The following is a 12,258-nucleotide window of genomic DNA, read 5'->3' on the forward strand; positions in this document are numbered from 1 at the left end:
AAACTTCGAGAGGTGAATATTGGTTTCGAGAAATTTCAAGCATAATTTGACACCCAATTCCAATCTGTTCTGCTTGGCAACCTCCAGTCCCTTTGAAGTCCAGGTACATGCAAGCTCGGCCCGTCTCCCGTGTTCTCACGCCTTCAGTAACGTGCCCCCATCCTGCTCGTGCCCCAGCAACCATCTCTTCTTTCATTCCCGGCCACAATCTTTCAAGCCTTCCTCTCCTCGCCCTATCAATTCTTCAACCATCAAAGATCGACTTTGAAAGTAATACCAATGGAACCCCAACCGGCGCAACAGCCCGCCGAGGCTACCCAGGATGGCCATGAAGCTCCAGCACCAGTCGCGCTCACCAAGACTCGCACTGAAAGCTTCTCCGCGAAGTCGGAAAACTCTCAGACTGCCGCAGAGTATGTTATGAGATACTGAAATTGAAAGTCGAGAAAGCACTAACAATAGTTCAGCTTCATCCGCGACCAAATGCAACTAGAGGCCGATGCGCGCGAAGCTCTTCCATACGTGCGTATCCCTTTCCTCGCCTTTGCTTATAATCCCCATCGAAAGTTCAACCCTAACCTCCCACCAGAGCATCGAAAACTGCACCAAGCCCCTCGGCCCCCTCCGCCAGGCCGTCTTCTCCTGTCTAACCTGTAACCCACCACCCGCCGACCCCAAAGCGCCCTACAACGCCGCGGGCATCTGTTACTCCTGCTCCGTGCAGTGTCATGGCGAGCATACCCTCGTCGAGATCTTCGCCAAGCGCAACTTCACCTGCGACTGTGGCACCAAGCGCTTTCCGGCCACGAGCCCTTGCAATCTACGCATCAACGAGGAGACGGGCACCAAGGGCGACGTGCATTCTGAGGAACCAGACGTGAACAACAAGTACAATCACAACTTCCGCAATAGGTTCTGCGGCTGTGAGTGCGACTATGACCCGTTTGAACAAAAAGGAACCATGTTCCAGTGCTTGGGGCTAGGCACTGCGGAGACAGGCGGGTGTGGAGAGGACTGGTACCATCCTGGGTGCATCGTGGGTTTGGGACCTGATTGGTATGAGAAGATGGAGAAGAAGGATAAGCCCAAAAAGTCAGAGGTGAAGACGGAAGTCAAAACCGAAAGTGGTGATCCCCTGCCTACCATTGCGGAAGACGAGACAACAGAACAACAGAACGGCGCCAATGCTGAAGAGGCAGAGGAAGAAGATGAAGACGACGACCCGCCTCCGCCGCCCGGTTTTCCTGCCGACGACGACTTTGAGGGTTTCATTTGCTACAAGTGCGTCGAAGCCTACCCCTGGATCAAGAGGTACGCGGGCACCGAAGGTTTCTTGCCGCCTGTATATCTGAAGAAGGAGGGGGAAAAAAGCAAGCCTGTCGAGCAAATCACGACCGCCACCTCGGAACTCGAAGTCAACGGTGATTCCTCGTCCAAGAAGCGTAAAGCATCCGACGTGGACAATCAGTACATGGAGGAATCCCAAGAAAAGAAGCTCAAAACCAAGGAGGTTGCCATTTCAGAGACTGTCCAATCGGCCACCACCGTTACTACCGAGTCGATCACAACCAACGGCTCTACCGCGACCATCGCCGCCGCCGTAGAGGAGTCAGCCACAGCGACGCTCACCATAACAGAAGACATCCCAATGACTACCGACTCCCCCACCCTCATCAAAGATCCCGACACCTCCACAGCAGCCCAAACCAAACCCTGCCTCCTCACCACCCTCCCCCCTCCACCATCCTCCGGCCCCTTTTCCCTCTTCTTCACCTCCCCCACCTTCCGCTCCTCCCTCTGCCACTGCCCCTCTTGCTTCCCCCTCCTCCTTCCCCACCCCCAGCTTCTAGAAGAGGAAGAAACCTACGAACCACCCGTTTCCGAATCCGGCTCTCACGCCGGTGATGCCCACTCCCAACACGGCGGTAGCACACAAGGATCTGGCTCACTGCTGGAAAGAGGAGAGTCAGCGCTAAGGAACATTGATCGTGTGAGAGCTATCGAGGGTGTGATGGCTTATAACCATCTCAAGGATAAACTGAAGCCGTTTTTCAGAGAATTTGCGGAGAGTGGACGGGCGGTGGGGGCGGAGGATATTAAGGCTTATTTTGCTAAGTTGAGGGGGGATGAGGAGGTTAGCAGGACCACTGGTGGTGGTAATGAGGAAAATGAGGAGGTAGAAGGGGATGGAAGGAAGGAGCAGGATAGGTATTGAGTGTGGTGGGTTTAGCTGGCAATGTTTGATTTTCTGTCATGGTCTTGTTGAGGTTGATTGAGAATATCCAAGAGTGGACTGGGTGGCCTGAGAGGAATGGTCAACGGCGTTTAGGAGTTATCATGTTAATCTGCCTGTCTGGTTTAATTTGCGTTGACAAGCTTATACAAACCCAGCTTCGTTCGGTTTTTACGTCAGATGTCTATCTGTAATACCTAAAACCTATCTGGTAGATTTCTAGATACTGTATCCCATGTTTAACAGACCACGTGAAAGGAAAGGACAAGACGGTTTTTTATATATTTGTCCTAGAATCTCACACGAAGCTGCTTTCGCGAGTGTAGCTTTGGGACTGCTTATAAGGCTGCACAAGTCAGCATCCCTCAAGGACAAGCACTATGCAAGGGCTGAATCCCACTCAAGTGTATGACTGTCCGTATATAGCCATATATTTACCTGTTCTTTCACGTCTCTTCATGTAGACTAGTGGTTAGTGCAGGTATCGAAGCAGTTGGAGCTGTGAATGGACATCGTCGAACGATCACTGCAAGACGTGGAAAGTATTCGTATTATGTCAAAGTCGGCGTCTATCCTCTAATTCCTGGGTAGACATCGACCACTCAAGTATTGTATTTTGCAGCCACTCATAACATATCTGTACTCTCTTGGTTGAAATCACAAAAGCCACTCCAGACCCAAACACACCTTTTCTTTTGATAACTTTTATGTCCCCAGACCTTTTCCACCATTTTCTTTTCCCTCACAACCCCCACCTCCATCAGTTCCTGTCCAGCAGCATCACAATCTATTTACTGCCACTCAACACTCCAAGTCTTCTCCCCGCTCCTATACGGCACAATCTCCACCTTGTCCGTCTTCAAACTCTCCTCCACCGTCGCCCCGCCCTTCTTCACCAAAATCTTCTTTTCCGCGGGGCCAAGCTCATAAAACTTGCGTCCATACTCGCTAAAGAAACCAGCAAGCACCTCCTCCGTCACCTCCTCCTCCTTGACATCCCCCCGCGCAACCGCCTCCTCCAGCGCAGTCAAAACGTATCCCAGCGCATACGGCTGCGTAAACACGCCCGCGGCGGTGTTGCCCTTGCCCTTCTTGCTCGAGATATCATGCGGCGCTGAGTCCGTTCCCAGGAAAAACTTGCCGTTGCTGCTGACGACAGCTTGCAAAAGCGCGCAGCGGTCCTCGGGCGACTTGGCGGAAGGTTTGCAGTAATGGTGGACGTTTGCGGACCAGTCGTCTACCAACAAACTCAAATGATGCGCGGTGATAGTCGCCACGACATTGGGGCCGCAGGCGCGCACGGCGGCCACAGCGTCGGCGGTGGTGCAGTGCTCTAGGACGATCTTCAGATTGGGGTATTTGGCGTGGAGAGAGGCGAGGGTGGGGAGGAACTTGGCTTCGGCGTTCATTACTGTGATATTTTCCGAGGGGGAAGAGGGCATTTCGCCGTGCAGGTTCAGGACTAGACCCTCGGATTCCATGGCCTGTAGGACGGCGTGGAAGGGGTCGAATGACAGGACGCCCCATTGGGAGTTGGTGGTTGCGCCGCGGGGGTAGGCCTTTTTGGTCGGGGTGTTAGTGGGTTATATGATAAGAATGATGGTTGGGGGACGAACCTTGACACCGGCAATACCGGCCTTCTTAGCCTTGCGGATCTCATCGGGGGTGATGCTCTCGTGCAAGTAAAGAGACATGAGGTAGTTGACCTCCGGATCGTAAGCCTGGAGGGCCTTCTTGTACTCGAGAGCCTCATCGACGGTGACGACGGGGCGAGGAGCCAAGTTGGGCATGACGAAGACGGTGTCAATGCCGGCCTTGCGGATGGTCGGGGTGACCAGCTCGGCGATGGGGCCGGGAGCGTTGCGCAGGTGGACGTGCATGTCCGCCGCGGCGGGGAGGATGTAGGAGTCCTTGAGGGGCATTGTGTCTGTCTGGGTCCGGTGGTGGTGATGGGAGTGGTCTGAGTGGTTTGTGACTTTTGTGTGAGTGAGAAAGTTCAAGTGAAGATATTCACTGTTATAAAAAGGAGATGACTGTGACTCTGACCTTCAACACCACAAGTGGATTGTATCGAGTAATGATCGAGTAATCGGGGTGGAACTCGAAACTGATGTCAGAGGAGACATGCCATTCCCGTCGACGTCTCGGGACAGGCCGGTCGACGGAGCTGAGGTGCAAGTGGAAATGTCTTGGCACGGACATGGGAGCTTGGTTGATGCCAAGAACTTGGGAAACATTCTTTCCATAAATTGTAGATCGGGGTTAGGGTTGGTGCATGTACCACAGTACCTAACTGATCCGGCATCTCTTTTCCTTACCAAGTGCAACCATCACTGCAACCACTTTCACATACCATTGATGTTCAACATTCAACAATGGCTCTTTTTAATCCATGTTCCACAGACTTGGGCGTGACTGAACCATTGTGCTGGCACCCTATGCCCCCCCCCCCCCCCCCCCCCCCCCCCCCCCCCCCCCCCCCCCCCCCAACTGACAACGCATATTTCTCAGGTACAAAACCAAAACCCGGCATTATGGCACTTGGGCGAGTCTGGATGTGGAAGGCCGTTTGGAAAAGCGATTAATAATGTACTGAACCTCGCTTCTTTAATCCCCGTTTCTCCCGCTTTACTACCAATCAGACGACGCGTTTCGGACTCGCGTTCCCTGATGACGTTGGGACTTTTCAGGTAATGGAAATATCAACTTCACCGTTACTTCATCTTTAAAGGAAACAAGTGATGGGATGAACTCCTGGTCTAGAATTCCCGTGATATCTCTCTTCATTATTATTCTGCTTACTCCATGAGTCCCCAGAGGTGACCACACTTACTATCACTACATCTGATAAGAGTTGAGACGACAACGACAACTAACACTAGGTCAACACGGGTTGCCGTCATGGCCCTCGAAACAGACGGCCTCCGTCGTCACAACGGCGACATTGACCAAAACGATGTCAGCTCATCACCAACTCTCACGGCTTCAGCGGCGGAAACCACCCCCCTCCTCAACTCCGAGACAGCAAGCTCTTACACCATCGGCAATGAACCACCATCATCACTACCCCAAGACGAGAAACCCATTGGCTTTGGCCGGGGTCTTTCCATTGCCCTGAGCATGTGGGCTCTCATCTTCCTCCAAGGTAAGCCTCCCATCTTCACATATCCTCCTCCTTCACAAGCCCAAGAACTAACACCCCCAAAGCAAGCAACATGTCCGGCATCTCCACCATCCAATCCACCATCGCCACCGACCTCGACGCCTACGACTACGCCATGTGGTTCACCGGCGTCTACCTAATCACCTCCTCCTCCGTCGCCCCCTTAATCGGTCGGTTATCCACCATCTTCACCCCCGGGCTTATGATCCTCATCTCCTCCTTCTTTTTTTCGGCCGGCGCCCTCGTCACCTCCCAGTCCCACACCCTCTCAGTCTTCATGTTCGGCCGAGTCCTCGTGGGCATAGGAGGTGGTGGCATCATGACTTTAGCCCTGATCCTCGTCATCCAGCTGACCAGCAAGCGCCGCCGGGGTGTCTGGATCGGCCTGACTAACGCCGGCTTCACAATCGGCATGTCGACCGGAGCCGTCGTCTTCGGCGCTTTATTGCCTGTCATCGGCTGGCGCGCGCTCTTCTGGATGCAGGCGCCCCTAGGTCTGCTAGGAGGGTTGGGGGTGTACGCTAGTATCCCGTCCTTCGTCATGTCTTCCGGCGCTCCCTTGACCCCGGGGGATGCGGAGAAGACGAACCTGCAAAAACTGAAAGGAATCGACTACGCCGGCGCCATCACCCTCACCACCACCATCGTACTGCTGCTTTACTCCCTCTCCGCCGGCCGCACAGGAATCCACTACATCCCGCTTCTTTCGTCGTTCCTCACCTTCTCCCTTTTTCTCCTAATCGAGTCCTATTATGCATCAGACCCCATCATCCCCCTCCACATCCTGCGCTCGCGCGGCATTTTGTTGAGCTGCCTCTCGCAGTTGGGATTCATGTCCGCCCGCTGGTCCGTCCTCTTCTACGCGCCCATCTTTGCCCTGGCCGTGCACGGCGCCTCGCCCGCCTTAGCGGGGTCCATCCTCATCCCGACGAACCTCGGTTTCGGCACCGGCGGCCTGCTGGTAGGCTGGCTGCACATGACGCACACTGCCGACCACACCAGCAAAGGCTACTGGTTCCCTTCCTTACTGTCCATGAGCATCTTTGGACTGGCGATTATGGCGATGGGGTTCGTAAGTAACGCTTACACCCCATTAAGCGCGTACGTAGCAGTGATATTCGTCAACGGCCTGGCCACGGGGGCAGCGGTGAACTATACTATGGCGCATCTGCTGCATTTGAGCCATGTGCGGGAACACTTTATCGTTACGGGCTTGCTGGCTACGTTCCGGGGGTTTGCGGGCAGTTTTGGGACGGCTATCGGGGGCGGGATATTTGGACGGGAACTGAGGGCTTCGCTTTATAAAGGGTTTGAGAGGCTGGGTTGGGAAGAAGGGATGCCGAGGGAGAGGATGGAGAAGTTGGTTACGGTTTTGGTGGGCAGTCCGGCGAGGGTGCATGAGAGGGGGTTTTTGACGGTGGAAGAGAGGGTGGTGGCTGTTGGGGGATATGAGAATGCTCTAAGGACGCTTTATTTGAGCGCGGCGGTGCTGTGTGTGGTTGTGTTGGTGGTGCAGGCGGGCACGGGGTGGACGGCGGGGGGAGTCAGTCCGGAGGAGGAGAGGGAGATTGAGGAGGCGATTGTGGAACATGATGGGAGGATGGAGGCTTGAGCTTGTGCTTGTGCTACTGGGACTGGCAGCGATGTCTGATCTAATCTGGTCTCTGATGAGTCCTGTCTATCTTTCTGTTGGGTCTTTTTATGAAAGGTTGGATAGAAAGGGGGGCAACCTAAAGCTGAAAAGAAACTTTCTTTCCGTTGTAGACACTAGACATAATACCTGACTTTTGGTATTCCGTTCAACGACCTATGTCCTAAACATAAAAACCGCAGCATACCAAGCCAACTATAACCATAAAGCGCCAATACGCCCAATATCCATCAATCCCTGAACCCCCCTTCACGTGGTATACGAAAACCTTTCCCTATTCACCATGGTATGTATGTTATACTCCAAACAATCCCAACCTTAACCCCCCCACCCCCCACCCAACGCAACCGCAACCATATCCCCACTCAACACTCCTACTTGTCAGGTCTTAAAAGAAAGAAGAAAGCCTGACGAGTAGGAGTAGTCTAATAACAAGCAACTTCGTTCCTCTACGTTACTCAAACTCCCCCTTCCCAAAAACCCCCCTAACACTCTCCCCCCTCCCTTCAACCCCCCTCCACTTTCTCGCCTCCCTCCTCTTCTCCGCCTCCGCCACTTTTGCTCTCCTTTCATTCTCTCTTGCAAAGTAATTGATCCCCGACATCTTGCCCGCCGTCCGTTTAATCTTGACATCTTCACCGAACCCACTTGCCCCTGACGCTTTGCTGTTGGTGTAGGGGTTTGTTGTTGTTGATACTGAGATTGGTTGGCCTGCAGTATTGGTGGTGGTGCTGGCCCGGGACGCAGAGGTAGAGGCGGATGCGGAGATGGCGGAAGAGTTGGTTGTTGCGCGCCGTAAGAGGGCGGGGACTTTGAATGCTGATTGAGACAAAGAGGAGGAGGAGGCGGCTGTGAAGGCGAGTTTGGATTGGTTTGTGACGGAAGAGGTGGAATTGGAGGAGGAGGAGTTGCGCTTGAGGGAGATGCGGTCTACGATTGCTACAGAGCCGGTGCGGCGGGCGTTGCTGGTCGTGGCTGTGGTAATTGGTTTCGAGAATGACTGGTTCCGAGCGGGCTCCTTGCCGGGAGTAGCGGGGATGCTGTCCTCTTCCTCTTCTTCCTCGTCGTCAGAGGCGAGGACCGTAGCGGGTATGACAGACGACGTATGTGGTTCATCTAGAAGGTTAGACAAACTCTCGCGGATTTCGCCCAGGTTAGCCGGCTTGCGGCCGGTCTTTGTCCGGCGGGGGTTCGCGGAAGTTGTCGTCTGTGGCTGTGGCTGGGTAGCCGGGATGGTTTTGTCTTTACTAGAGGATGACCGGGAGTCTTCTTGTGTCTCTGGGATGACTGAGGATGGCTTGTCCGCAGGAGGGCCAAAGAGGAAATCCATCTCATCATCGCTGCCGCGGTCCTCGATTGACTTAAGGAATGCTTTCGTCTTCGGGTTCTCGGCGACCTTGCTGATGCGCTCATCAGCCAGAAGAGCCCGCTGCATCTTGGCGAACTGTCGTCGTTTCATACGGCGACGGGCCTCGCCGCCGTCGTCTTCATCGGAGAGGTCGTCCCATTCGCCGCCTTCGCCGCGGGCGCGCTTGCGACGGAGCATTCCTGTGGTGATATCATGGAAAAGCTTCTCGACTTGTTTCTCGTCCGAGGCACGTTCGCGGTCGCTGTCCTTTTCGTTAGCTTAACTCTCATCTCACGGATACAGTGGTGGCTTACGCATAAAAAGCAGCCAACTTCCTCTCATCCCCCTCCCCAGCCTTGGTCTCATCATCAATCATCTCCTTGACCAACTCCTCGTCCTCCTCATCACTGTCGCCCTCGCCATCGATACCACCCAACCCGGCATACTCATCCTCAGACTCCTCAGCCTGTTCCTCCACCATCTCCCTCGCCTTACTCTTCTTCTTGAGCTCTTTCAGCCTCTTCTCCCGTTCAGCAGCTCTCCTCATCTTTTCAAAAGCCGACTTGGCCTTCTCAGCCTCCCGGTCATCAGCAGCATCACCAACATCTTCCATCTCCTGATCAGCATCCTCTTCATCATCATCCATAGTCGAAGCATTAAACAATGCAGACCCGGTAATAACATCCCCCTTCCTCCTTAACCTCCCCAAAGGCCTCTTCTCCGACGGACTGTTCTGCCCAGCACTACCACCAACACTTCCACTTCCGCTTCCACCAGGCGTTGAAGCCGACCTCGACGCAGTCACCGACGCACTACTATTCTTGCCCTGGCCACGACCACTAAGCAAGACAGTCTCAGCCGTCGAATGCGGCGGCCCCAGCAACGGCTGCAGCGGCGCAACATCAACAAACCGCTGCTTCAGCGGCGTATAATCCTTATACCCCTGATCCTGCGTTAGCTCGATGAGTTCCGACCCTTGTGTCGCCGGTTGGTTGTTCAGGTTCAGCAGCAAGCTATCGAAGCCGTGCATCTGCGACTCGGACTGGGAGAAGCCGAGCTGGACGCCGCCTTGGGTTTCCAAGGCCGCTTGGGTCTCCTTGTCTTTGCGGGCAAGGGATGGTTGGCTGTCGAGGATCATATCATCTTCTTGTTCTGGATGCTGCTGCTGCTCCTGGCCGGCAGTTTGCGAGAAATTGGAGTCGGGAATGTCGGTGAGGTCGATGTCGAAGGTTGGACGCGGTTGAGAGGGAGAAGAACCGCCGCCGCCGAATTGGGAGGGTGAGCCGGGTTCTTGGCTGTCGTCCATGGTTCCCGCAAAGATTTGGGTGAGGCCGAGACCGGCGGGTTGGGCGACGGGGACGGGAAGGCCGGGGATGAAGCTCTTGCGTGCGGAACGCAGGACGGAGGTGGGAACGCTGGGAGAGCCAGAGCGGAGGGCTGATGTGGGTGATTTGGGGAAACGCTGCTTTGGTCGGGGAGTTTCTTCGATGCGCTGCTTAGACGATACGACTTGCTCCTGCTCCTGCTCATCTTCGTCCTCGTCATCATCGGAAAGGACAACGACCTGCTTCCGTGGTCGACGACGGATAGTCTTGGTGCTAGGTAGCTCATCCGCATCCTCGTCTTCGTCTTGCTTTTCAGCTTTTTCTTCCGCAGAATCACCAGCGCTCTCATCAAAGAGTGCACCAGCCGGATCAGCCTCAGCCATGTCCTCATCCTCATCCTGATCGGCCCCTTCGCCCTCCACTTCCTCCTCCTCCCCCTCTTCACTCCCCGAAAGCTCAATAGCCTCCGGCCCCTCCCCATACTCAACACCCTTTTCACTCCCCACAAAACTCTCGTCATCATCATCATCATCCTCACTATCATCCCAGCCCAGCGGATCCTCCTCCCCATTCGCCTTCCTCTTCCTCCTCTCCTCCTTCGCATCCTCCCTCTCCCTTTGCATAATCTCCTCTGCCTCCCTCCTCGCCCTAGCAACGATATCTTCCACCTCCTGCATCTCCTTCGCCCTCTCCTCGGCAGTCATGACCACCACGCCCTTGGCTCTCAACATCTCCAGATGCTCTTCGCGCTCGCGCTTGGCTTGCGCCCTAGCGCGCTGCAGGAGAGTCATCTCGAGCGCGCCGGACGTCATGGCGGGCGGTTGGTGCTTGGAGAGGTGTTGTTTGTTTTTGGGCAGGGGTGGCGCGGGGAGTTTCTCGGGGTCATCGATGTGAGCTAGTTTGCGGAGCATCTGAAGGGGGCGAGGTTCGCGGGTTTGGTTGAGAGGGACGCGGTCAAAGATGGCGTCAATTTTGGATTTGCGGGTTTGTGGCTTGACTTGAAGGAGGTCGTCGTCGTCGCCGTCGTCGTCGAGGGAGATGGTGTTTGCTTGGACGGAGGAGGGCTGTTGAAGTGGGAATTTGACGCGGACGTTGCGTTTCGCTTTCGGGAGAGAAGCGGCAATCTTGGCTTGGTCTTCGGCTTCGAAGTCGGCGGCGGTGGCTTTGCCTTTACCCTTGTCGACCTTCTTCTTTTGGGTGGGAGCCTCCTCGAAGGTGCGCAGTTCTCCGTCCGAGTTCTCTTCGAGGAGAAGGTCGCCGGTTGATGTGGCCAGCTCTTCCACTGTCTTATCGGGCTGCTTGTTTCCCACCGGCGGTGAACTTGGTGGTGTCTCCTTCTCCGGAACCTTCTCTGTATCACTTGGCCTTGACGTCGCCGGCGACTCGGGCCTACTAGACTCCTTCGCTGGCTTCCCTGTAGCTGCCGCCTGGGCAGCAGCAGCAGCAGCAACACCAGGTCTAAAGTTGAACCTCTCGAATAGTGTAGCCTTGGTAATTTTGTTCTTGACCTTCGGTTCGTGTGCCAGTTGTAGCTCTCTTGCCATGCGCTGTGTCTCCCTGTTCATATCCTCGAGCGCCTTCTTGCTAGCTTTTCGTTGTGAAGGCCTTTTTGTAGCTGCTTTTGTTGTGAGCTTTCGCCCGCCTTCGTCGTCGGATATGTCGTCCTCCCCGTCCACAGACATACGGTCGTCAGCTGCCATTGCTGCCCGCCGTTCGGCCTTCTTTCGCTCTTCTTCCGCCTCCCTGGCCTCCCGTTCTTTGCGCTTCTTCTCTACAAGTGCCTGGAAACGAGGGTTCTTCTGGAGGTTGCTGATGCTGGGGAGCTCTTCATCGTCGCTTGCTAGGCTATCTGCAGGACGATCTGATGGTTTTGCTGGCGACCCAAAGAGGCCTGGAGAGTCGGGCGCCTGAGCTGCTTGTTTCTCGGGAGAGACGAAGAGGCCGGGGGAGGCAGCGGTCGGTTCATCTCGTGGCTTGGGTTCAGGTGTCGCGGTGCGCTTTCGGGGTCGTTGCTGTAGCTTTCTCGGTCGCACAGTTACAATCTCGTCGTCTTTGTCGTCATCATCTTGGACGGGGCTCTTGGTCATAGGAGGATTTGTTGGTCGCTTCGGGGTATCATCTCTCATCTCGAGGTCGGATTCGGACTCTGATTCGGGTGCTGGGTTGCTCTTTGACTGCATTCCGGCAGCGAATCTGCCTCTTGGTCGCAAGATCTCCTCATCCACTTCGTCGGAGCTATCAGACATGTTGACATCGGACTGATCAGCGTTAAGGACTGGCGAGGTGGGTGTTGCGCTACGCGATCCGGAAGCGCGTCCTGGCGAAGGAGACGCCGAAGCAGCCATTGTGGCCGCTGGTATATGAGGTATTCGGTATTAGTGTTGATGTTGAGTCTTCTGCATCACGATCTCTTCCCAAAATAGACGCAAGGACTTTGAGAAGGAGAATGAAGAAAAGGGGTATAGAGGTGTTGTGGTGTAAGTGCTATGGTTCAGTTTGTCAAATGGAAAGCGGCTGTCCACTATCTTTTAGTGATAA

The 12,258-nt window shown here is 54.9% G+C and overlaps 4 protein-coding genes across 4 annotated transcripts; 2 read left to right on the forward strand and 2 right to left on the reverse strand.

The window, feature by feature from the left end:
* Positions 1–36: 36 nt before the first annotated feature.
* SMAC4_05563 (uncharacterized protein) lies at positions 37–2,508 on the forward strand. Its single transcript, XM_003349232.3, has 3 exons — positions 37–413; positions 468–522; positions 590–2,508. Exons 1-3 carry the CDS (start codon positions 280–282, stop codon positions 2,213–2,215), a joined length of 1,815 nt encoding a protein of 604 aa, XP_003349280.2. The 5' UTR covers positions 37–279; the 3' UTR covers positions 2,216–2,508.
* A 112-nt stretch (positions 2,509–2,620) lies between these two features.
* Positions 2,621–4,330, reverse strand: SMAC4_05564 (uncharacterized protein). The gene is made up of 3 exons (XM_003349233.2): positions 4,280–4,330; positions 3,850–4,193; positions 2,621–3,792 (listed from the first exon to the last, which is right to left on the reverse strand). Exons 2-3 carry the CDS (start codon positions 4,153–4,155, stop codon positions 3,025–3,027), a joined length of 1,074 nt encoding a protein of 357 aa, XP_003349281.1. The 5' UTR covers positions 4,156–4,193; positions 4,280–4,330; the 3' UTR covers positions 2,621–3,024.
* Positions 4,331–4,717: 387 nt separating this feature from the next.
* On the forward strand, positions 4,718–7,477 carry SMAC4_05565 (uncharacterized protein). The gene is made up of 2 exons (XM_066090313.1): positions 4,718–5,378; positions 5,441–7,477. The coding sequence occupies exons 1-2, from the start codon at positions 5,135–5,137 to the stop codon at positions 7,006–7,008; spliced, it is 1,812 nt and encodes a 603-aa protein (XP_065945994.1). The 5' UTR covers positions 4,718–5,134; the 3' UTR covers positions 7,009–7,477.
* A 24-nt stretch (positions 7,478–7,501) lies between these two features.
* SMAC4_05566 (uncharacterized protein) lies at positions 7,502–12,065 on the reverse strand (the record flags this gene model as incomplete). The annotated part of the gene is made up of 2 exons (XM_066090314.1): positions 7,502–8,657; positions 8,710–12,065. 2 exons carry the CDS (start codon positions 12,063–12,065, stop codon positions 7,502–7,504), a joined length of 4,512 nt encoding a protein of 1,503 aa, XP_065945995.1.
* Positions 12,066–12,258: the final 193 nt, after the last annotated feature.

The sequence above is a fragment of the Sordaria macrospora genome, chromosome 2 (assembly GCF_033870435.1).
Source record: "Sordaria macrospora chromosome 2, complete sequence".
In the NCBI taxonomy this organism is placed as follows: domain Eukaryota; kingdom Fungi; phylum Ascomycota; class Sordariomycetes; order Sordariales; family Sordariaceae; genus Sordaria; species Sordaria macrospora.

What these genes read in the sequence shown, in the direction of transcription:
- SMAC4_05563 (XM_003349232.3), top strand. Translation starts at nt 280, where the DNA reads ATGGAACCCCAACCGGCGCAACAGCCCGCCGAGGCTACCCAGGATGGC. An exon ending in AACTCTCAGACTGCCGCAGA is followed by an intron (nt 414 to 467) that starts GTATGTTATGAG and finishes ACAATAGTTCAG; the next exon opens with CTTCATCCGCGACCAAATGC. An exon ending in CGCGCGAAGCTCTTCCATAC is followed by an intron (nt 523 to 589) that starts GTGCGTATCCCT and finishes ACCTCCCACCAG; the next exon opens with AGCATCGAAAACTGCACCAA.
- SMAC4_05564 (XM_003349233.2), bottom strand. Translation starts at nt 4,155, where the DNA reads ATGCCCCTCAAGGACTCCTACATCCTCCCCGCCGCGGCGGACATGCAC. An exon ending in CCGGTATTGCCGGTGTCAAG is followed by an intron (nt 3,793 to 3,849) that starts GTTCGTCCCCCA and finishes CCGACCAAAAAG; the next exon opens with GCCTACCCCCGCGGCGCAAC.
- SMAC4_05565 (XM_066090313.1), top strand. Translation starts at nt 5,135, where the DNA reads ATGGCCCTCGAAACAGACGGCCTCCGTCGTCACAACGGCGACATTGAC. An exon ending in GGCTCTCATCTTCCTCCAAG is followed by an intron (nt 5,379 to 5,440) that starts GTAAGCCTCCCA and finishes ACACCCCCAAAG; the next exon opens with CAAGCAACATGTCCGGCATC.